General features: G+C 43.9%; 1 protein-coding gene across 1 annotated transcript in view; it reads left to right on the top strand.

Moving 5' to 3' along the window:
- Positions 1 to 2,269: 2,269 nt before the first annotated feature.
- The window catches only part of kndc1 (kinase non-catalytic C-lobe domain containing 1), a 54,777-nt gene continuing 34,488 nt past the window's right edge, over positions 2,270 to 22,558 (top strand). The window contains exons 1-10 of the mRNA XM_079511851.1: positions 2,270 to 2,754; positions 8,693 to 8,891; positions 12,255 to 12,313; positions 14,803 to 14,949; positions 18,858 to 18,975; positions 19,435 to 20,375; positions 21,011 to 21,125; positions 21,762 to 21,833; positions 22,049 to 22,110; positions 22,235 to 22,393. Coding sequence (XP_079367977.1) covers positions 2,626 to 2,754; positions 8,693 to 8,891; positions 12,255 to 12,313; positions 14,803 to 14,949; positions 18,858 to 18,975; positions 19,435 to 20,375; positions 21,011 to 21,125; positions 21,762 to 21,833; positions 22,049 to 22,110; positions 22,235 to 22,393 — 2,001 coding nt within the window. The 5' untranslated portion in view covers positions 2,270 to 2,625. The remainder of the gene's footprint in view (positions 2,755 to 8,692; positions 8,892 to 12,254; positions 12,314 to 14,802; positions 14,950 to 18,857; positions 18,976 to 19,434; positions 20,376 to 21,010; positions 21,126 to 21,761; positions 21,834 to 22,048; positions 22,111 to 22,234; positions 22,394 to 22,558) is intronic.

Genomic DNA, 22,558 nt, shown 5'->3' on the forward strand with positions numbered 1-22,558 from the left:
CCAGCCAGGAGTGACAAGAACACTATAATCAACAGAAGTGTTTGCCAGTGAACTAGGTCGCCGTACCAACGCCAAAGTGGTTGCCTGGCACGAGGAAATGCCGTCCAAGCCCTGACCCATATCTAGGCCTTGAGTACTCAGTGCTGTAAAAAAAGGGCTTGCCTTTGTTTGCTCCGTGTAAAGCAGGACTTTATTGTTTGAGGCAGACTCACTGACATACAGACAGGGTGATATAAGCTAAAAAAGCTACTGGGCATTATTAAATTAAAAGACAACATTTGAAGAATTTTGAACGGAATGACAAATATATGTAGGCCCTACTGTATCACAAGGGTCAACACATTTTGACTGAGTCACCATTAATTATTTTCTTGCCATCTACGCTTATATACGTAACTAGGCTATTGGGACCTATCTATGCCTGCTACGCTTATAAGCGTAGACAACCGTTAATTCCATATATGAAGCCGCCAACCGTTTGTTTACCTTTTAGCATTGCTCCAGTAGAATAGCCCTCCTCCGTCACCACCAGCGATGCGATTTCTAAATCCAGCACCGTTGAGCCTCCATTATAACCCGATTTTCAAAGCGCCGTATCTCCAAAGGTTAGAGTTCTGTCCATGGTGAGCCGGCGTGCACCCGACGATCGTAAATCATTTGTGATTTTGTATCGCATCGCTGAGAAAATGTAGCTGGTTGTTCTGCTAGCTAAAGGCTGTTGGCTGTGTTGTGTGGTGTCGTTCCACTTCCGGAAGCCCCCACCCTCCTGTTTAACCCGGAAGGACAAGAAGCTCCATAGAGTGGGCCTGGACAGGCGGCCCCTGGGGCAGCTAACACTAGGGGCAGCAAAGGAGTTAAAAAATAATCACACCCGTGTGAAGTGAGTGGTGCAACTCCGTGTTTGGGTCCCCGGAACGCGGCAGGGTGCCGGCCCGGTTCCGGCGAGCTGCCTCGCGTCCGAAACGGTCGAGAAAATAGTTACCGTGTGGGGGTCCCTCTACTGTACTGTCACTTTACTGTAACACCCCAAATCATCATAGTTAATGTGTGTGTGTGTGTGTGTGTGTGTGTGTGTGTGTGTGTGTGTGTGTGTGTGTGTGTGTGTGTGTGTGTGTGTGTGTGTGTGTGTGTGTGTGTGTGTTAGGCTGCGCAACAGTGACACTTGGTTGTGAAAACCAACCAAAAGCTATTTTCGTGCTTGGACAGACCCAGCCACCCAGCCAGGGAGTGGGACAGACCCAGGGACCATGGGACACACATAGTCTATAGGAGTGGTTGCACCACTCACAAAGTTAGTTTATCAAGCTTTTTAAATATGAGTTGACTTTTCTATATAATAGGTCCTCACTAATAATCATGATAAAATACCACCATTCTTTTCTACTCAGTCTGTGTCTCATGGGAGGGCTGTGGGCAGGTCGGAAACCTGTCCACCCACCAGTGACATCATCGTTAGGCAGATTTTTTTTAAACAAGATGTTTTTTACAAAAATGTTTAGATTTTATTATCGTGAGAACGATGGCTTCCTTTTTCGCATTGCAACTTTTCAGGACTAGAAAGAAAGCCTGCAGTTTCTATTATATTAGCTTGGATTCCCCATTGATGATGTCACTGGTGGACGGGTTTGTAAACTGCCCACAGCCCTCCTATGAGACACAGACCGAGTAGGAAAAAAATGGTGCCATTTTATAATGATTATTAGTGAGGACCAATTATATGAAGATAGGTTGAAAAGTGGTGAAGTGGACCTTTAAGGTTACCTGCTGTAAATCATATTCTGTGATTTATAAGGCATACTAGCTATAGCAACTTGCAGAAGTTGGAACAATCATATCAGCATATGACATAACTAGGCTACATCAAAGCAAACTTCTAGGAATGCAAGAAAGAAGAGCACGAAGTGGGCTGGAGGCTGCACTATATTACAATACATGAGTCACTGCATGGACGCCTGTTCCAAAACGGCACAGAGATCGGAGGCGTACAGCATTGATTCAGACAGCAGCCTCAGCATTCATGCAGCCACATTGCATTTCTTGCTTCGCCGGGGTGTAGATTAGATTAGAACGACGGGAACTGCAGTTTAATATCCTCATGTTTCTTTTAGTCGTTGACTCGTTGCCATGACAGCTACAATAAAGTCCCTATAGTTGTTGTAGTGAGTAGGCCTACTATAGCGACTGACGAGTGACGACACGTCACGAACTCAAGGCACGTCGTCGCGTCGCAGCTGTTTCACCTGTTCTGGTCTCTGGACTGATCGATCGAGGTCTCGTCTCCCTGCCGTGGCGTGGACTGTGGGTCTGGACTTGGTCTGACCTGGGAATGCTGCAGCATCATGTTATTGTTTGGACAGATTCGGACAGAGAGTGAGAACAATGTCAAAAGTACCAGTCGACGTACCGAACCGACCTCGTTTATTAACTTAATTAAACCAGCTTGTTCTCAGCCGGCATGTATCGACTAGTCTCCTCGACACACCGTTGCCAGGACACGGTAAAAGGAAGAGGCTGATAGTGTCGTGTACAGCGCCAGTTCGGAGCATCATATCTGGCACAGACACACTATAATTCGCTACTACAATTATAAGACGTTCAAAATCGTGATCGTTTTAACTCGACACAATGGGGACACGCGGCACTGGTGGTGATGCTGCAGTCACATTCACATACCTGCAGCTTGGGAAAGAGGATGAAACCACGGAGGATCGATGTTATGAACCAGAGCATCTGCCTACACTGCTTGAGGATGAGGTAAACACATTTATGAAAGGAAGGCACTTAGGCACCTTAATATCATATGCACACATTTTAACTATAGTAGCCTATATAACGAAGTCCCCTAAAAGTCGTAGACTACTTTAAAATTCACTGTCATTTCCTCCCAGTCTCCCACCTGTTTCTATTTTGTTATAAGTTATATTGGTTATTGATTATTCTTTTAAATAAAGGCAATGAATGAATTTAGGGTCAGAAACATTTCCTATACTACAGGATATCTTTGCATTTTAATTAATCAACTTTGGGGCTATAGTTCATTGTAGGCTATTACTAGGCTATATACGTAGACTACCTCACAAAAGTGACTTGGAATTTTCAATATAATCAATTATAGATTTATCATATGTCCAGATTTTTGCTCTTTTAGCATAATGGGCCTATAGTATACCCAATTACTCTCTTGCTGGTCTTATTGTGTTTGTATGGATAGTGTAAATTAAGATGAGTCAAGGAGACATTTGCAGATATATGTTTATGAGATAAGTTAGGGCCCGGGGGACAAGACATTTAGTTTTACATTTTCATGGCATTCACTGTATGCACAATAAAATCCAACTCAAAAAGTATTTAAAAAAAATGACCCATAACTCTCAGGACTTTGCTGTGTGTGCTAGGTCTGTGGAATGACTATTTACTGAGAGGCAGCCCTCAGAAAGCTAAACATATTGAATCAACAGTGTGTGTGTGTGTGTGTGTGTGTGTGTGTGTGTGTGTGTGTGTGTGTGTGTGTGGTTTCCACCTTCTAGATTAAGTGAATTGTATCTAAAGTGATTCTGTAACTGAACAGTGAAATGAAACAAATGTAAACACACTACACCAAACACACTGTCAGTATTAACCACCTCAGTCTGTTCTCGAGCCTCTTTCATAAAATACCCCTGCAACCCTGAACTTATCTAGACACACGACCCGGAGTGGCTGTGTATGTGAGAGAACACAAAAGTCTGAATCTAGTTAGACTGGGCCAGAGTACCAGGGCAACAAGTACCAGCTCCCTAATCTCTGCTGCTCTCTCCCATTGTCCGTTCATCCATCCATCTTCAACCGCTTATCCGTAGTCGGGTCGTGGCAACCATAGACATATATACGTAGACGCCCTTTCCGGCTCTGAGGCGCGTGTCACCAATTGAAGGCGGAAGCATTAGCGGAAGCAAGGCGGAAGCTTGTCAAGCTTCCGCGTGCGTAACATAAGTCCCGGAAAAGACGCGCTGTGATTGGCCAGTAGTCATTTGAGTGACAGCGAGAGACATGGAGTCGCCGCATGAGTGACGTCACTTGGGCAGCGACGCAGTCGCCTTCAGCAAATGCCTTCAGCACTTCTAAATAAGAAAGCTGCGGAGAACTGTTGCTTTGTGTTCACTCTTTAATGTTTTCTGTTAGTAATCTAATCCCCCTGGCTCTGATGTTGTATTGTTTTGTATTGTAATGTATATTGTCATGACTGTTATAAAGATTTGTTAAAAAAAAAAAGGCCTTCAGCACTGCACTTCCGCCTTCATTGGGATACACGTCGCTCCAATGAACTGCAGCGGCAAATGAGGCATCTATTTCTTATAATATCTATGGTGGCAACAGCTCCACCAGAGAGCTCCAGACTTCCATCTCCAGAGCAACATTAGTAACTTCCTCCTTCCTGGGGGATCCCGAGGCGTTCCAGGGCCAGTTTAGAGATACAATCCCTCCATCTGATCCTTGGGTCCTTTCGGTCATGACCCACACTTCATGACGATACTTTTGAGTTTTTCCAACTGATTGTGAGCCAGGGACCACCATCCCGACTAAGAACCAACCTGGCGACTAAAGTGCTGTGTCAGGTGGCGATATGAGTTAAGATTATGATTCGTCTTGAGTTGCAGAGTCAGGATATGTCATTGTGGAAAACCCCACGCACACAATTATAGTAGTTGCAAAAGGTCAAAACAAAACAAAAAAACAAACACTTTGCTTTTACTGTAAGCTCTGGGAATTCTGTCTGACAGGTCGTCCAGAACGTCACAAGCGGCGCTTGACATGGTCTGTGGCGCTTGAAACCGATTCTAAAAAACAGAAAAAACGTATGTTGAAGGATCCCCAAAAAATTACGTATTTGGCCACCGACCCCCATCTCAAAAACATTTTGTTCCAGGGACCCCCAGAAGCAAAGATTTGAGTTAAAAATGTTCGCTTTAAAAAATTTATGTATTCAAAGATTTGCACAAAATAATATCTTTTGAATAGCCAAAGTATAAAATGACATGCACAGATGCTTTCCCGGATTGAATGGGTTGAGCCCTTCTGTGGTAGCCTAGTTAAGTTTTAAGTACTTTTGGAACTCATCAACTGAGAACTGATCACTTATAATGACAATGATCATAGTTGGTTGAGCTTATAGGACTAGATAGTACAATCCCTTAGATCCACATATCCACATATCACATAAATGCCATGAGTTGAAGTTAAAAAATTAAAATCTAATAATGGGGAAAAATAAATAATCACTTTCCTACTTTACTGAAGAGATAATCTCTCAAGAAAGATTCTGATAAAATAGCAGAATCTGTCAGCACTACTGCCATAAAATATGTAATGTTGTTGTTAGTAGGAATAAACAAAAGCAACCAGGAGGAAGTGGACTAAGTAAGGGGAGGAGCCAAAGCCAACTTCCCGTTGTAAACAAAAAAGGAGGCGCTGTCCCCAGAGGCAAAAACGGGGAAGAAAGGTTATTTTCTTTTTCCTTTTATAGTCCAGTAATTAAAGTAAAAAAATCCTCTCAGGTTGGACAAAATTGCTTTATTTTGTTTCTCAAATGATTCTGACAGGACATTAAGGGACCAAGAAGTCACGAAGTGACTTTGGTCACTTATTGTTTTTGTGTTTGTGTTTTTTTTCCTTCTTCTCCTTCTGCCAAAAATAGCAGTTCTGATTGAACCGTGCAGTTGGTTTCCGCGAAACGCGGGAATCTGGTAGAGGTCCATGCCAGACGGTGACTATGCGAAGCCCCTGACCATTGGCCAAAGGGTGGCGCTATAGCACTCAATTGAAAATGCAAACTTTGAACGTGCATATCTCATGAACCGTTTGACCGTTGGCAATGACACTTTGATACACATATGTGTCTCCTCATGCTGAACAACGATTTTCTGCCCTGATTTTTGAGAAACTTGCGTGAAACGTTCTACACACAATCTATGGACCATTAACTGAAATTCCAGTTGAAGAGAAGTTTGTACGTGAACACATGAACAGCACATACACTGTAGAAATAGATAATGACATGCCCAAAATGAGGACACATACTTGTTACCAAAAACATTGAATGTGTCCGGATAGCTCAGTCAGTAGAGCTCTTGCCTTTGGAGCATAAGGTCATTTGTGGAGTTTTGCCTATACGTGCCCGAAATAGGGCCACCACCAGTGGCATAAATGTGGTTAAAACACAGACCCTTGGTGTGAGTGTGTGCTCGTTGACATCAAACCTATATCTCCTTTCATCCAGGTTTCCTCAGTGCCAATTAGACCCAATTAGTGAATGTCAAGTCTCCAGGTTTTCTTCGGAATATGTATGACACTGATTTACTACGACACTATGGCACATTAGGATTCCAGCGAGTACTAGTGGTTCTCAAATGTTTCATTTACAAGAACCCTCTTAACTCTGACAGTACGTGTTAACAGCAGGCGAGCATCGGCCGACACGTCGCCCAATCGCCCGTTATCGCCCGAAAAGATATTTTCAGTCGCCGGGTAGACAAATAACGCACTACCAGAAAATTCGTCTGGCTGTCGCCCGCTGTTAAAACGTACTGTGAGAGTGTACTGGAACCATAAGGGTACAAGTACATTTGTACACTCAGAGTTACAGACCTGTTAGTCATTCAGGGCTATCTCTTCATGTGTATTTTTGCCCACTCATTTCTGTATGTCTGAATTTTGACAAAAAAATGTCCACCACAACCCATCATGGCGATGACCCCTGAAGGGAGGGTTGTCCCAATGGTCTGAGGCCGAGTCGCAGTAGAACCTCTGGGCTGAGGGAAACTTATGTAGGACGGCATATTTAACTTGGGTAGAGATGGAGAGACTTCTAGGTTTGCTCTGCACGTACTGTTCTCAAGGGAAACTGTCTATTTATGGGGACGGTGGTGCTGTTGCTGCTGCTGCTTAAAGTGGCAGTTTTCTGCCCTGTAATTGTGCAGCAGTACCCCAAAGGCTCATGTACTGTAGATTGGCTTTGTTCAGCTGCTGCAGCCAAACTGCAACATCAAGGGAATGATCTCTGAGCACACAGGCAAAACAGATTGGCACACTTAAATAATGCAGCTGCTCTATTCGTTTGCAGATCTACTTGAATTGGAGATGGAGTTCTTACATTAGCAGAGCTATGCCCCGGCTATAGTGAACATAAGAGAAGGAGCATTGTGACAGTTGACCAAGAGTTCGTTCCACTCACTGCATGGGAGAGAATAACGTCACGAAAACCTTTTGGGCCTCTCTTGTTATTAAAACCATATATTTAAAAAAAATAATTATATTATAAAACTATAGCCAGTCTCACACAGTCACACTGCATCACATCGTGATTCTTGACGCATTGTGAGCTTGTAGATCTGGTATTTCTGAAAATGTTTGTGGAGTTTTGCCTATACGTGCCCGAAATAGGGCCACCACCAGTGGTTAAAACACAGACCCTTGGTCTGAGTGTGTGCTCGTTGACATCAAACCTATCTCCTTTCATCCAGGTTTCCTCAGTGGGCACAATGTTGTGCTAGTATCAGTAATTGCACAGAACTAAAAACAGCATCATGTAATGTAAAATACATGCAAAGCAATGGAATCCCGCTCCGTGTACTGGCTGCGTCTGTTCACAATAGCCACTTTGTGCCCCACCCCACCCCCCGCATGTTCTATTTTGTGCTAAAGCACGCTTTTGTGCTCGCTTTCCGTCCTAACAAGAAGGTCCTATCTTCATCGGACAGCATTACAAAGATTCCATGATGGAATTTTCTGAGATCACTCCTGTTTTTGAATGCAGCCATATGGTCATGATGGGTCACTTATCTGGCTCTGGGTGTATGTGGGTGTAATAATTCACGTGTCGTGTGTGTGCGTGCATGTGTGCACGCGCGCGTGTGCATGCGTGTGTGTGTGTGTGTGTGTGTGTGTGTGTGTGTGTGTGTGTGTGTGTGCCGCTGCGTGTGCGCAGACGGCGCACGCGCCATATGTGCTCACAGCAGTAGAATGATGGCGACTTGTACTGTATCTTCCTAAGCGATGACATTTTGCTGCTTGTACCAACTTATGACTGGTCCTCACGCTGCATGGCCCTTTTTACTGTACTGTACTGTACTGTACTGTACTGTACTGTACTGTACTGTACTGTACTGTACTGTACTGTACTGTACTGTACTGTACTGTACTGTACTGTACTGTACTGTACTGTACTGTACATACTCGGGAGCAGGAAGTGAGGGTTCCTCAGAGTCAGTAGTAAAAACCAAGCCCCCAGTAAGGCTATCCAACATTGAAGATGCCACTACCTACTGGCGAAATGTGGAATTGCAGCACTTTCATGGAGGTGGACGGACGTTCATGACGTCACGTGCGTCAGCCCGGACCTCAACATTGAGGTCCGGGGCTAGGCTAAACTTCCGCTCGCTCGAGCCATTGAGTTATAATTATACTTCCGGTAGTCTTCCGGGTGCTTCAAAACGCCACTGAGCAACTTCCACTGAAATGAATAGCGGGTGGGGGGGGGGGGGGGGGGGGGGCTAACGCTCCGGTTCGGTCTCCATCATTTATAGCTCAATGAGTATGAGCTATAAGACCCATCGAGTATGAACTTGGAAGTAATAGCAAAATGACTATTAAGTGAATATGGTCAGTGACAATTCAAACATCCGTGGGTCTGTCTGTCTGTCCATTTGTCCAACAGGAGAACGTGTCCCTGGCGGACATCCTCTCGCTGCGAGACACCTGCCTGACGGAGGAGGAGGTGTGGGCGGTGTTTGCGGAGTGCGTGCGCGCCGTCAGAAGCATCGGAGCGTCCCACCTCTTCCACACCCTGTGCATAACGCCCGACACCCTGGCCTTCAACGCCCACGGAAACGTCTGCTTCATGGAGCAGTTGAGCGGTGAGTCTTCTGTTCTGCAACAGCCACAATGCTGATTTAACCCGTTTAGACCTGAATCCAGATTCTACAAATGTCTTTGCCATTCATTGTCAATGGAAGCCGTATCGAAGTGAAGATACAAAGATGCATCCGACATTTGTAGCTGCTGCAAAAGCTACAAATTGAAGCGACTGTTGCTCAAGAGGTAGAGCAGGTCGTCCAATGATCCATGGGTCGGCGGTTCGAATCCCGGCTCCTCCTGGCTACATGTCGAAGTGTCCTTGGGAAAGACACTGAACCTCAAATTGCTCCCGATGTGCTGGTTGGTACCTTGCATGGCTTCCGCCGCAATCGGTGTATGAATGTGTGTGTGAATGGGTGAATGTAATGCACAATCTATGTAAAGCGCCTTGGATAAAGGCGCTATATAAATGCACCATTTACCATTTAAGCTGAGCCGGGTTCCAACTTCCAGATGCAAAGCTACAACTATAGCTGCAATGACACGCGTCACTACACGGACGTCAACGACCGTGTGAGTATGACAGATATACAAAGAGACTTTGCATCTTTGCATCTGCCTCGTGTGAACGCAGCATTAGGCCACGTTTATGCAGCGACAGTGTGTATGGAAAACGGCAAACTAAAATATCATTCAGATATAAACGCCGTTATCGGGGGTTGGAGACGCGACAAAGTGGAGCCCCCTTCCAGAGTGGACGCCTGGCGTCTCCATGCAAACGTGAAATACGCACGCACGCACGCACACGCACACACAATCTTTATTTATAGAGCACCTTTCAGACATAAATGCAGTTCAAAATAAAATAAATTTGACCAATCCAACTGAATTGCACTTAAAATATCTTTTCACATAACTTGTTATCCAGCTTTACTGGACTGTGTACTTTACTTGGAATATGATTAATTCTGTAGAGTGTAGATAAAACAAATAGCGTGCACACAGTGTGTACCGTGCACGGTGAACTATGTGTATCTATGTCATTAATCATAACGCTGCCCTCTCTACCTTGCCTGCTTAGCTATTGATCGTGTTTAATTGACCTCTTTGTGAAATTGTGATGAGATTGCACGCATGCTGACACTCACACAAGCACTATGTCTACACACGCACGCACGCACGCACGCACGCACACACACAGAGTATGTTCCTCTTGTGAGAGTGTACGATTGAGTGACCTTGCAGGCTGTAATATTGATGCAGTCAGAGATCTAACGTGGATACCAGCTACTGTGGGAATGATGGGTATTGAGCATCCATGACGCAGTGTAATTCTCTCCAGACACTTGCTAAGTGCACACAGACATTTCAGAACATTAATTATGGCGGTTTGTAGAGAGAGATCACCTGGTAAACCAGTGTATACATTGTTCATGCAAAGTACTCGCATGTAATGTAAAAAGTATCCACATCAAACAATGTGGAAATACTGCGTTACCAGTAAAAGTCTGGCGTGCAAAATGTACTTCTACTCGAGTACAAAAGTAGTATATTTGCGATTCAAAACATACTCAAATGTGCCAAAAGTAAAAGTCCCATTTCACAAGTTTTCAAAATGTCTAAAAATCTTTTTAAAGTAAAAGTATCTAAAAAGTACTGGAGTACATGTACTTTCCTCCACTGTATTCTTATGTCCTGCTTTCAAATGACAACATCAACATCAAGTGATTTTTTTAAGGAGATTGGGAAATGTGAGGAAGCCAGAAGGTTCCTTGGTTACCAGACGATTCAGCATAGTAACTGTATCTGTGATGAATTTGTGACTTATTTTGGAACAACATACAGTAAAAAAAGAAAAAATGGGTTTTTAAGAGCAAAATTAGCCGATCCAGCTTGTAGACCTGCTCTTTTCCCTATTTGTTTTCTTGAAATGTTTTGTTCCAGGTAGGAAGTGGTTAAAATCAGACCTGTCTGAACCGAGTGGTGGAGGGTTGTAGTGACCCTTCCTGACCCCAATCACCATGCTGCATGCAGGGGTCAAATTGGTCCTACTCCAAACACCCATACACTCTAAAAGCAGGGTCAAAGGTCCTACTCCAAACTCACAAACGGACACACAAAGCTATTCATTGGAGATGCGGTGTGCTACCGCTCAAAAGTATTTGGTGTGTGTGTGGCTACAGGCAAACATGAGTCACCAACATTGTACTGTACTGCAGTATCTCAGGGTTGCAGAATGCAGTCGTTATCAGGGTCATGGCTCACCATCTCGTTCCCTCCCTTCTGATCTTCACTTTCTTATTTCTGTCTGACTGACCTCACAACCTCATTGCTGTGTTCAACTCTCCCTTTCTTCTGTGTGTGTGTGTGTGTGTGTGAGAGAGGGGTAGAGAGGAAGTACTCCAGGACAAGAGGAGACGAGAAATATGGGATAAAGATATGGGATGGGGAGAGGAAGAGAGTAAAGGAAAAGCGTGCAGGAGAGGAGAGGAGCCAGTGGCCTCACCACACCTCATAGAACATCATAACTCTAGTAGACAAAACCCAAATCTGTCCTGACCCACTTTATTTCACTCACCTCCTCTATCTCTCTTTAACTGGGCTGAGTACAATGCCCCCCCCGCCCGCCTCACTCTATCTCCCCCTTTCGTGTGTGTGCGTGTGCGTGTGCACCCAGTAGAAACAGTGGCCTATTTAAGATCAAGGAAGATATACACTAGTGATGTGGATCTCCCCCCTCAGCCTGCAGATATACCTTCCCCGCTTGTTTGTCAGAGATTATCTCCGACACGACGTATGCAGATGAGGGGTGCTGCAAACTGCTACATACACATTGCTGCAGTACATGTACACATTTCCCCCCCCGAATCCCCGATTTGCATCTGATTATGGCGGTATGTGCTTGCTGATCAACTACAGCTGTATATCAAAGTGTTTGATAATAAAAAGGGACAAAACGTGCAGCCTGCTTTACTTTGATGAGTGAATAATAATATGCATGATGAATAATAATCAGTGTTGGAGGTCACTGTGAATTAACACCTTGATTGCCCGGGGTCATTTAATCCATTAAATCAGTCGCCCAGCAATAAATGTAGCCAAAACACTCTAGAGGCGATCGACAACAACGGGAGGTATGATTAAATCTACCGCTACTAGCGACTGGTGGGCCGAATTGGACGGAATGATATAGATCAAGAGTTATTAACGTTTTAAGATTTTCAGCCTCGTCGGCTAAACAGGGGGGGGAACATTGAATGTTGCGCAACAGGCGCTCCCAGCCTGTGGAGCGATGCGATTTGTTTTGATATCAATACTCTCCGTCTAGGGCATCAGACTGTTCTAATTAACAGGATGGAGACCTCCATCTGGGGCCATTAAACTGTTAACATGATTACTTTTTATGCCTGATTGTTCCACAGATGATCCTGAGGGCTCCTTTGTGCCTCCTGAGTTTGACATGACCGGAAGTACATTCGAGGTGAGGGAACATTCTGCGCCTACAGATCAATTAGGTCCATGCACCATTGCACCAGCATAGTGTTTTTCCTAATGTGAAGCAGTGTTGATTTCGTCGACTAAAACTAAGACGAAAATTGTTCGTCGACTACCTTTTTCCACTGACGAAAACTAAATGGAAACTAAATGAAAACTAAGCTATGATGGACTAAATATACTGACGATTTCGTCAACAAATAATAACTAGACTAAAATGTTAGGGACTAGTGGACAAGAGATCCAGTATAAGTCCTTTTACACTTGGTTGCATGCTGAAAATAGCCGATCTACAAGCCCACAAAGAATTATGACATTACGACAACATCAAGGCCCACCAAAATGAAATTTGTTCGACTAAATCAACTAGATTTAGTCGACTAAAATCTTATGATATTTCGTTGACTAAAACTAGACTAACACTAAAACATTCCAGGTGACTAAAATGTGACTAAAACTAAATGAAAACTATTCAAGAGACTACGACTAAAACTAAAATCAAGATTTGCTGCCAAAAACATCAGTGTTACTGTGCTACTTGCAGGGATCTTGGTGTGCTGTGAGGTGCCCTTGAGAAAAGCATGGCACCAACACTTGTTGTTGTACTGTCGAGTGCGGAAGTTTGTTTGTATGCAGGGACCACAGGGGAGTAAATATCAGCACTATATTCAACTTTATTTATTTTCTTCTTCTTTTTAGGTTAAAATTAATCAACGTTGCCTCTCCTGCTTTGTTCATTAGACTATATTATTTGAAAACTATTACATCTGTTTCTGTATAAAATTATATGTTGTGTTGATGTTTCTGTATAAACATTTTTGAATCGTACTGTCCGGCCAATAGGACTGTGGTTGTTCTGGGCAGCTCCCAGGTGTGAATGCATGTAATTGTGTCAAGCAGGATGTTGCAAAAAATGTCCCCAGGGGCCCCATATGGAGAAAATAAATCTCAATGTGACCTACCCTGGTTAAATAAAGGATAGAAGATGAATAAATAAATAGAAAAATAACCAACAAAGCTTGGGCAAAAATAAGAGTTTATGAAGGAGGGCAGCCCATCAACTATTTTGGTCTCCCACATTGGGATCCGCCTTGCACATGTGTTTATACCACATAAGTATGGTCCATAGTTCCACTTCACTTGCAACAATCACCATGTCTAGGATCTGAACTCAAAAACACCTGTTTCAGCTCTGCAGTTACCAGAAAGTTAGCCATAATATCTACTGTGAGTGCAAGCAAAGCAAAACAAAAGCCTTGTCATGTGTGTGCAAGCTGTGACAATTATAGCCCACTGGCTGTATCCTGTTACCCAGTTTTTTTCCCTATAATCTTTCACAGAGTTCCATTCTCCTGTCACCGTAGTTCTATTTTGCAACCTTGGGCTCCTGGTAGTCAGATCACGTGGTCAGGTAGAAGGAAGGATAGTTCTTGGTTTGGTAGACTGCTGCAGGATGTGAGAAGAGTAGTTCTGACAGGGCTGCAGAATGTGAGAAGAGTAGTTCTGATAGATGTCAACATGGAAGAAAAGGAGCCCCCATGCTGCACTGTATGTTAAGTGACTTTCTGATGGATGATGGATGCGTGAATCATGCCTTTGATTTAATTCATACCAGTTTAGGGTACCGACTGCATGGATAGATTAAAACATAAAACACATCCCTAAAGTATCAATGCTTTGTTCCCATTTAAGTACCAAATGAAAAGTCAATGCAATGCACTCAATTGAAACCGAGAAATGAGCAAGAACATTAACATACTTTCCTAAATGAAATTTGGCAACGTTGATGCCGTAAAGTGAGCTGTTTGTGGTCCCATTTTAATAACAATGTACCATTTAGAGACATTTAGAGTGCTCTTATCCATTGGCAACTTTCAAAGTGCAATGAGTGAGTCCCATGATAAATGGTTTAGGAATTACACCGCTAAGATGTATGTACAGTATGTGCAAGTAGCAAGTAGACATACCATCTATCTAAATATCACACTGTAGCATCTACCTACAGTACAAGTAAACACACGTGGAATCTATCTAAATAACATAGCTAACTTCTATGTAAATTAGATACCTAGCATCTATCTAAATAACATAGCTACCTTCTATGTAAATTAGATACCTAGCATCTATTTAAATAACATGCCTACCATCTATCTAAATACCATCTACTATCTGTCTACATAAGTCAACAAGCAATGACCATTAACTTCCTGCCTTTCTGAAAAATAACTGGGTGTATGTACTACTATATGGCTACAGAATAGTTGCTGGTTAAGCTTAGTTAGTGCTTTGGCTCCCCTCAAATCCACGCATGTTATATTTTACATCAAAGAAGGATCTTATGTCAACACAAACAAACCCTGTTCGACAGCGGTGTCTCTAGATTATCTCCACCTTTGATGCTCTGGGTTCGCCTGAGGTCGCTTATGTACGTGTGTGTGTTTTTCTCTCTCTGTCCTGCGCTGTGCTGTACTTCAGGGCCACATGTACTCTCTTGGCTGCACCCTCTCAGCCGCGTTAGAGTTTGTCATTGAGCCAGAGCTGCAGCCGGAGCTGGGAGAAGAGGCCATGAGGCTGCTGGAGCAGATGCAACGGGAGAAACCCCAGGAGAGGCCTCTGCCACAGGTACCCAAGCATGCACTGCCCACTGGCACTGCAGGTTGCTAACTAAAAGGTGTATTGTTGCACAGTAGAGTTCTGAATTTCTATTTTGTCATACAACAGTGTCGTCAAGTGGTGATTTGTTTTTTTAATGACGTCACATGCATGCGTGCCTGCGTGCTCAATCATGCACACAGAACAGCCGATATAGTATGAGAGTTATTCTAAATAGTGCAACAATGACCTTAATTATTATTACATTTACTTAGGTTTACGGACGTATGAATAGAAATAGTAGTAGGAAACATGTTTGTATAGGAAATTACTAGTTTTTATCTATGTTTTTAATCTTTGTAAATCTTCTCAAGGAATGCCTTGAATTATAGGAGCTGAAAGCAAAAGTTTGCTTTGAACGAGTCGAGTACTTCTGCTTCGATGGTGCCTGAGGCATTGTTGTGTGCAAATAGGATACTGGCACTGAAGCCAAAACGCTGTGTTGCTTTCCGTGTATGCGAGGTGTGAGGATGCATTTCATTCACTTGTTATGCAAAGTACCCATTTGGGGTTACAATCTAACTTGGCTCATGAATTGAGGACACGTATGCGTTCCAACGTGCACGTCTTTAAAAATTAAAAAATGTGAGGAAAGCCTTTCTAAAAGCCTGGCTAGCTAAGCTACACCATACCGGGCCATAGATGCTGAAAACCTACTGGCATTGCCATGCTTGGTGCCCCTGCGCTCTCATAATAATATATTGAAACCTTGTATCTGCATATTGTGACTTTTTTGGCTTTTGGTAAATGAATGCCTTCCTCAAGAGCGTCAGACAAAAGTAGTGAAAAATGAGATCTGCAATCTTGTAGATCTGCTATTGTCACTATTTTAAAAATGTTTTTAAAATGATTATGAGAAAGAAGAAACTATTTGACACGCAGGGTTTCCACCCGACAACGATACATAGAAAGGGAAGATGTAAGGTGGATTAGTGGCAGACTGGCAGTATTAGGTGGGTATATGGGTAAGCTAATAAGAGCTAAGAATTGCAATTTTCCTTAGGGCACAGTTACGCCGCAGATTTATTCTACCTGTGAGAGCAGATTCTGCCAATGCATTTCAATCGAATAGTTTGCTGCCATTTGCAGATTTCTGCAAAAAGTAACAATGCTCCATTCCCATTGAAATGCATTGGCAGAATCCACCCTCATAGGTAGAATAAAAGTGTGGTGTGACCTTAGGGTGGTATTAGAGGAAAGGGTCCCCAAAATCAGTAGGGCCATCCTTAGCTGCAATTTGCAACAATAGATTTTTTTACAAGATGATATTATGAATCTAGAGTTGCAATACTATCCATTGACTCCCCATTCATCCAAATTGCTTTTGTGATCTGCTTGTATTAAACAACGTTAAACTCACCAACATTGCGGCTGTAGGCCAAGAAAGAATTATCCTCTTTCAAACTGCAAAGCTTTTGTTTCATAAAAATCCACCATAGACATGTTATGAGCTACTTTGTCAAAAATATTCATAGCATAATTCCGAGCGGCCATGTTTACTAAGTTTGCGATCAACCTCATAACAAGTCGTGTAGGAGAGAGCTTGTTTTATTAAACGCATGATTGAAAGCTGTGTGTGTGACGGGGCGTCGCCGTCTTCTTTTGGGTGTTTTACCTGCGTGCACCCACACAGCGTTCAATGAAACAAGCTCTCTTCAAGGGCCATCCTATGGGGTTCACCTAGCCCCTCTCGGGACCCCCTCGGTTAAGCTATTTTCATCGCTTCCCCGGCCCGTAGGGTCCCTCTGCAGTTCGTAAGCACTCAATAGAACGCAGCTGTACATACGCTCCGTTCAGGCCGATCTGCACTCCGCTTGAGTGTCGGTGAGATGTTTCAAAGATGCATAAAACTGCTATAGGAGACAACGGAAATGTGGGAGAAATTTCATTTGGCGCAGATGCCATTACGTTTTTTTTTCCAGTTTTGGCTGCTCTGAAATTCTCTCTTACTTCCTTCCTTCCTTCCTTGACTTCCTTATTGACTTCCCATTGTACCGCCTCCCCCACCGAGACTGGCTAGCTGCGCGTCCCAAGTTCCTGCCTCTGATCTGCTTTGTCGCAGCTAGCCAGTCTCGATGCGGGAGGCGGTACAATGGGAAGTCAATCATCATCATGGCAGCCTCGTAAAACGAGGATCCGTTCTCCTCAGCCATTCACTTCTCCTTCTGGACTAGCTGACCTAGCTGGACTCTCCGTCTGTGTGCCTGCTGGTGACTGTGGAGTCCAAGGTGTGAGTGGAAGAGCCGGGGGCAGTCTGGGCACGGAAGTGTTGGAGGTGGGCGGGGTAGCATAAGACGTTGATGTCTTTGCTGGCGCTTCTCTGCTACTTAACAGCATCTGCGCCAAATTAAATGTCTCCTACGTTTCCGTTGTCTCCTATAGCAGTTTTATGCGTCTTTGAAACATCTCACCGACACTCAAGCGGAGCGCAGATCGGCCTGAACGGAGCGTATGTACAGCTGCGTTCTACACAAAATACGTTTTGTTTTGTGTCTACTACACAAAACAAAACATATTTTCCATACACTACATTTCAGGGTTAAATATTCAACCATATTTGAACCAATATATCCCCTTGTTATCACCCAGTATGTGATGTTTCATTTTCTTTCAATACTCATGCCAGGACAGGAAATACATTTCCTTTCAAACACATTCATATGAAATAGTTAGAGAATGAGCAAACCTAGAAAACCTTAAAGAAGAAGTGCATACGATATTGGTTACGTCATATACGTTTTGTTTTGATTCAGAGAAAATCTGGCAGCTGACAGCTGGTGTTTGAATGAGACAAGTGACGCACAAGAGTGTGCGTGCGCAGACTGCGCACAGTCCCACACTTTGTTGTGTCTGCATGCATTTTGAGCACACTTGCAGCTGTAGCAATATTCCATGGCTATGGTATATCCTTGCGTGCGTTTGAGTGTCTGTCTGTCTGTCTGTCTGTCTGTCTGTCTGTCTGTCTGTCTGTTCTATGTCCACACGATTAGTAAATACACAAAGGACACAAACATTTCAGGTGCAGTTGGATTGCATTCACAAACTTATGCCACATGTTTTCATGATACAACAAGAATGTACACGGTACATGCACGCACACACACAGTCGCACGTGCGCACACACACACACACACACACACACACACACACACACACACACACACACACACACACACACACACACACACACACACACACACACACACACACACACACACACACACACACACACTCTAATGTTGCAGAGTGATGGTTCGTTCCAGTAATGATATTTGGTGTAGTAATAAAATGCTATTGTTCCCTCCTGACCATTAGATGAAAGTTAATTGGCTTTTTATTAAGTTACCGCTCAGCTGTTTCCATGAGGCGCTCTGGAGCACCACCAAGTGGACATTAAATGTCAGTGCAATGCTATTGGTCCTTAGGAGCAGTTGACTAACCCTTTTTATCATCTGTCTTGCTCAGTAAGTTGATGTATATCCATGACACATGGATGCGCACGCACGCACACACGCACACACACAGGCAAACGGCGATAAAAACGTTCTACTTTCTCTAATTGTGTTGACTTCTTGTAAATTAAGTAATGCAGATGTCTAACAATAATTTAACTCTTGACTTTAAGTCAAGATCTAATAAGGGTCCATTTGGTTACCAACTCTCCATCATTTAGCTGGGGACCACCTGGAAGCCCCTCCGGGACCACTGGTGGTCCCCCGGAGACCACCAGTGGTCCCCCGGAGACCACCGGTGGTCCCCCGGAGACCACTGGTGGTCCCCCGGAGACCACTGGTGGTCCCCCGGAGACCACTGGTGGTCCCCCGGAGACCACTGGTTGAAAACCACTGCCTAATTGTAACATTTTAATATCCCCACAGGACGTCCTCTCTCTGGCAGAAGCAAGGCTGTCTCACACTTCCTCCGTATCCGTGTGCCGCAAACTCTCCTCTCTCGGACGACGGGTGCTCTCACTAGAGTCCGTCGCAGCTTGTCAAGGTCGGCTCATAACTAACCAACTGCAAAATGCTAGTTTTTCTGGAATATTTATTTTTTTATTTTTATTTTCTAGAAATGAAGAAAACCGTATATTTTTAAAACAAAGCAATACAGCCTAATCAAAGTTGGTGTTGTGACTTTATATATTGTCAATTACTTGCATGAGAGGGGGAGAGGTGGTGGCAGTTTGAGGGTCCAATGGCGTTAAGAGGTTTTGTCTGAAGCACTTTTAAATACTCTTCATTGGTTACAATTTGTTATAACCAACACACAGACGTAAAGGTGTGTTCAAATAGCATTGATTTATGGAGAGAGAAAAAACAAAACAAAAACAAAAATGGAGTTAAGTGGTTTCTTCCCAACAGCGATGATACATCTCTGTGTGGTTAAAACATGGCACTGCTCAGCCTCTTGCTGTGATGTCTCGTGGCGCTAATTATTCTCCGTGTTTGAGCACAGATGGAAAGGAAGCCTCGTGGGAGGCGAGATGGCAGCATCCCAAAACCAGATGCCCGCTCAACCGAACAAGCTCGCCAGCGGACGGCACCGACCCGGGCACCAACAACACCGCAAACGGCCTCTCCCGGCAGCACATGTGTGGGGCCTGGGACTCCTCCCTATGGACCGAGGACGACGCGGAGGAAAGCGGCGAAGGAGGAGGAGACGTCGTCATGGCTCTCGGAGACGACGAGTTGGACTACCGATCCCAGAGCAGCTCCCCGGTGAGGAGACGCGCCCAGCAGAGGTTGGCCGGGGCGAGGGGCGTCTTGAATCGCTCCTGCTCCATGCCCGACTCCAACAATCCCCCGCCGACGCTCTGCCCCGACATCAGCGTGCATGTGACTGACCTCACGGAGATAGGGGCGGACGAACGCTCTGCCGCCGCCGCCGCCGGCAAGTCTGCCGTCGCCGTGTGGGGCGAAAGTCTCCGTCGATTCACCCGGGGCGTGTCCTGTGATTCTTACGACGACAGCGGCAGGACCGGCGGCGGCCTGAGTGTTCTACTGGACCCCGGAACTCGGCCGTGTGGCGAGGACTCTGGATATAGAGCCAGAGGAGCAGAGACTTGGCCGTGTAGCGAGGACTCTGGATATAGAGCCAGAGGACCAGAGACTCTGTCGTGTAGCGAGGACTCTGGAGGATGTCCAGGAGAATCAGAGACTCGGCCGTGTAGTGAGGACTCGGGAGAATGTCGGAGAGAATCAGAGACTCGGACGTGTAGCGAAAGTGAAGAGCGATCTGCCTCGGAGTCCCCCTGCACGTCCTGTCGAGAGCGGGGAGTGGACCACGACTGTGCCGACAATGATGACCAGGAGGGTTCGTTGAGCAGCAGCCTCTGCAGCCTCAACAACCACATGACCAAAAGCATGCTGTGCCTCAACGAAGAGTCTCAGGACGAGGTTCAGTGCTCCACTGGCTTTATTCATTTGTTTGATATTGCTGTAGTTTCCATTGAAGCAGATGTACACATCAGACAGGTTATTTTAACCGGTGTATACTATATATACTTACATCATACGGCGAATAGCAAAAAAATTGTCCATCTACATTAAGCTCACATTGAGTGTGCTTGTAGATCTGCTATTTTTCACATTTTTTGAAAATTCTGAAAATAATGTTATGAAAATGTTTTGATATTTTCGAAAATATTGAGCTATAATGAGGGAGTTTATTTCTGTCATGAGTGTTGAAAACATGTTCTGAGCTCCCATAGTGCAACAATGGACCAAACAAAGCATATAAACAAACTGGAAATGTCTTTTGAACTTCAGATAACAACTTCTTAACAGAACTTCTAAGAACTTCTTAACAGAAGAAACCAGAAACAAAACATTATATAATGATAAGAACTTAATGTTATGCCCCGAGGACGATTCTACAAATGCCTTCTAAATCCTGACAGTTTTCTGAAAAACCCATGTTTCTCATTTTCATTTCCCAAAATGGGCTAAGCTTACAAAAATAGTGGAGCAATTGAGTGCACAGATTGACCTCTCTCTGTTCTATTCCTCGTGGTCTATATGTCTGAATCCAGTGGATCTCTCTCAGAGAGCTGCTGGTGCTGTCTGGACGCAGGCTGACGGTCAACGAGCTCTGGGCGTTGTGTTCCACTTGCCTCGCCTCGCTGCAGACCTATATCGACTTCCCAAGTGAGTAGAGTGCGTCCTGCTGAGCAGTGTTGTTTTCGTCGACTAAAACTAAGACAAAAAATGTTCGTCGACTACCTTTTTTTCACTGACGAAAACTAAATGGAAACTACATGAAAACTAACCTATGATGACTAAGATTAAAGACTAAATATAATGACAATTTCGTCAACAAATAAAAACTAGACTAAAATGTTAGGAAGGGACTAGTGGACAAAAGATCCAGTATAAGTAATTTTACACTTGGTTGCGCTGCGACACATTGTGAACTTGTAGATCGGCTATTTTCAGCAAGTGTCATTACGACAGCATCAAGGCCCACCAAAACACATTTTAGTCGACTAAATCAACTGTAGATTTAGTCGACTAAAATCACATGACATTTAGTCGACTAAAACTAGGGCACTCCAGGTGACTAAAATGTGACTAAAACTATTCAAAAGACTATGACTAAAACTAAAATCAAATTTTGTTGCCAAAAACAACAAATCTGCCGCTGAGTGAAACCAATGTTGTTACATAATTTCCTATTTCAGATCAAAGACTACACATACAGTTCCTATACCAGAGTTACCTTTTAGTAACTTTGGAGGGAGAGTTCATGTTTGCTTTAACACCATCTTCTCTCTTTTCTAACAGCCTATATTTGCCTCGACACAGTGTATGTTGGTTGCGAAGGAGAAGTGCTTTTCCTGAAACCCAAAAATATAGGTAAAGTCTTTCTTGTATAATATTATGTACTTTTATAATTTACCACCGTCTGAGGTCTTCCTTTACATTACAACATTGAAGTACAACAAATCTTTCTATTCTTCAGTGCTCAGCAGCAATGACAGGCTAGAGTTCGGCAAAAGCATTCTAGTTATTGTAACGGAAGATTCAAAGTCGTTCTTCAATTCTTAAATACTTTATTGTATTTATTGCAGGCTCCCGTGATGCATTTTATCTTGCTCCTGAATATCAAGAACATGGAATCCTAACAGAAAAGGTTTATCAATCTCAACTCTGACTGAACCCTGGCTTTAAAAAAAAAAAAAAGGTCATTTCAATAATTAGTTTTTTGTATTTTTATGAGAGCTTGTTTCTCTTTGTGTTTTTCTGCGTTGGCCCAGGCTTGTGTGTACGCAGTGGCTGCTATTCTCTGGGCCACAGCCAAGTTCAGTTTATCACCTCATCAGAAGCTGGCCATGCCTCGTAAACTGAAGAGACTACTGCTTGAGATGGCCAAGAGAACACCCATCGAGAGGCCGTCCTTTGTTATGGCGAAGAAGGTATAGCATCTGTTCTGTAAGCCAGTCTTAACATGAAATTAAACTTTACACTAGTCTTTTACACTTCACAGGCGTGTGCATGTTCTCCTGTATAATGATAACAACAGCAACATTTGTTATTCTAAAACGGGTAGTCCCAATACTTGATTCTGATTGGCTGGTTTC

This window comes from Electrona antarctica (genome assembly GCF_951216825.1).
Source record: "Electrona antarctica genome assembly, chromosome: 10".
NCBI lineage: Eukaryota > Metazoa > Chordata > Actinopteri > Myctophiformes > Myctophidae > Electrona > Electrona antarctica.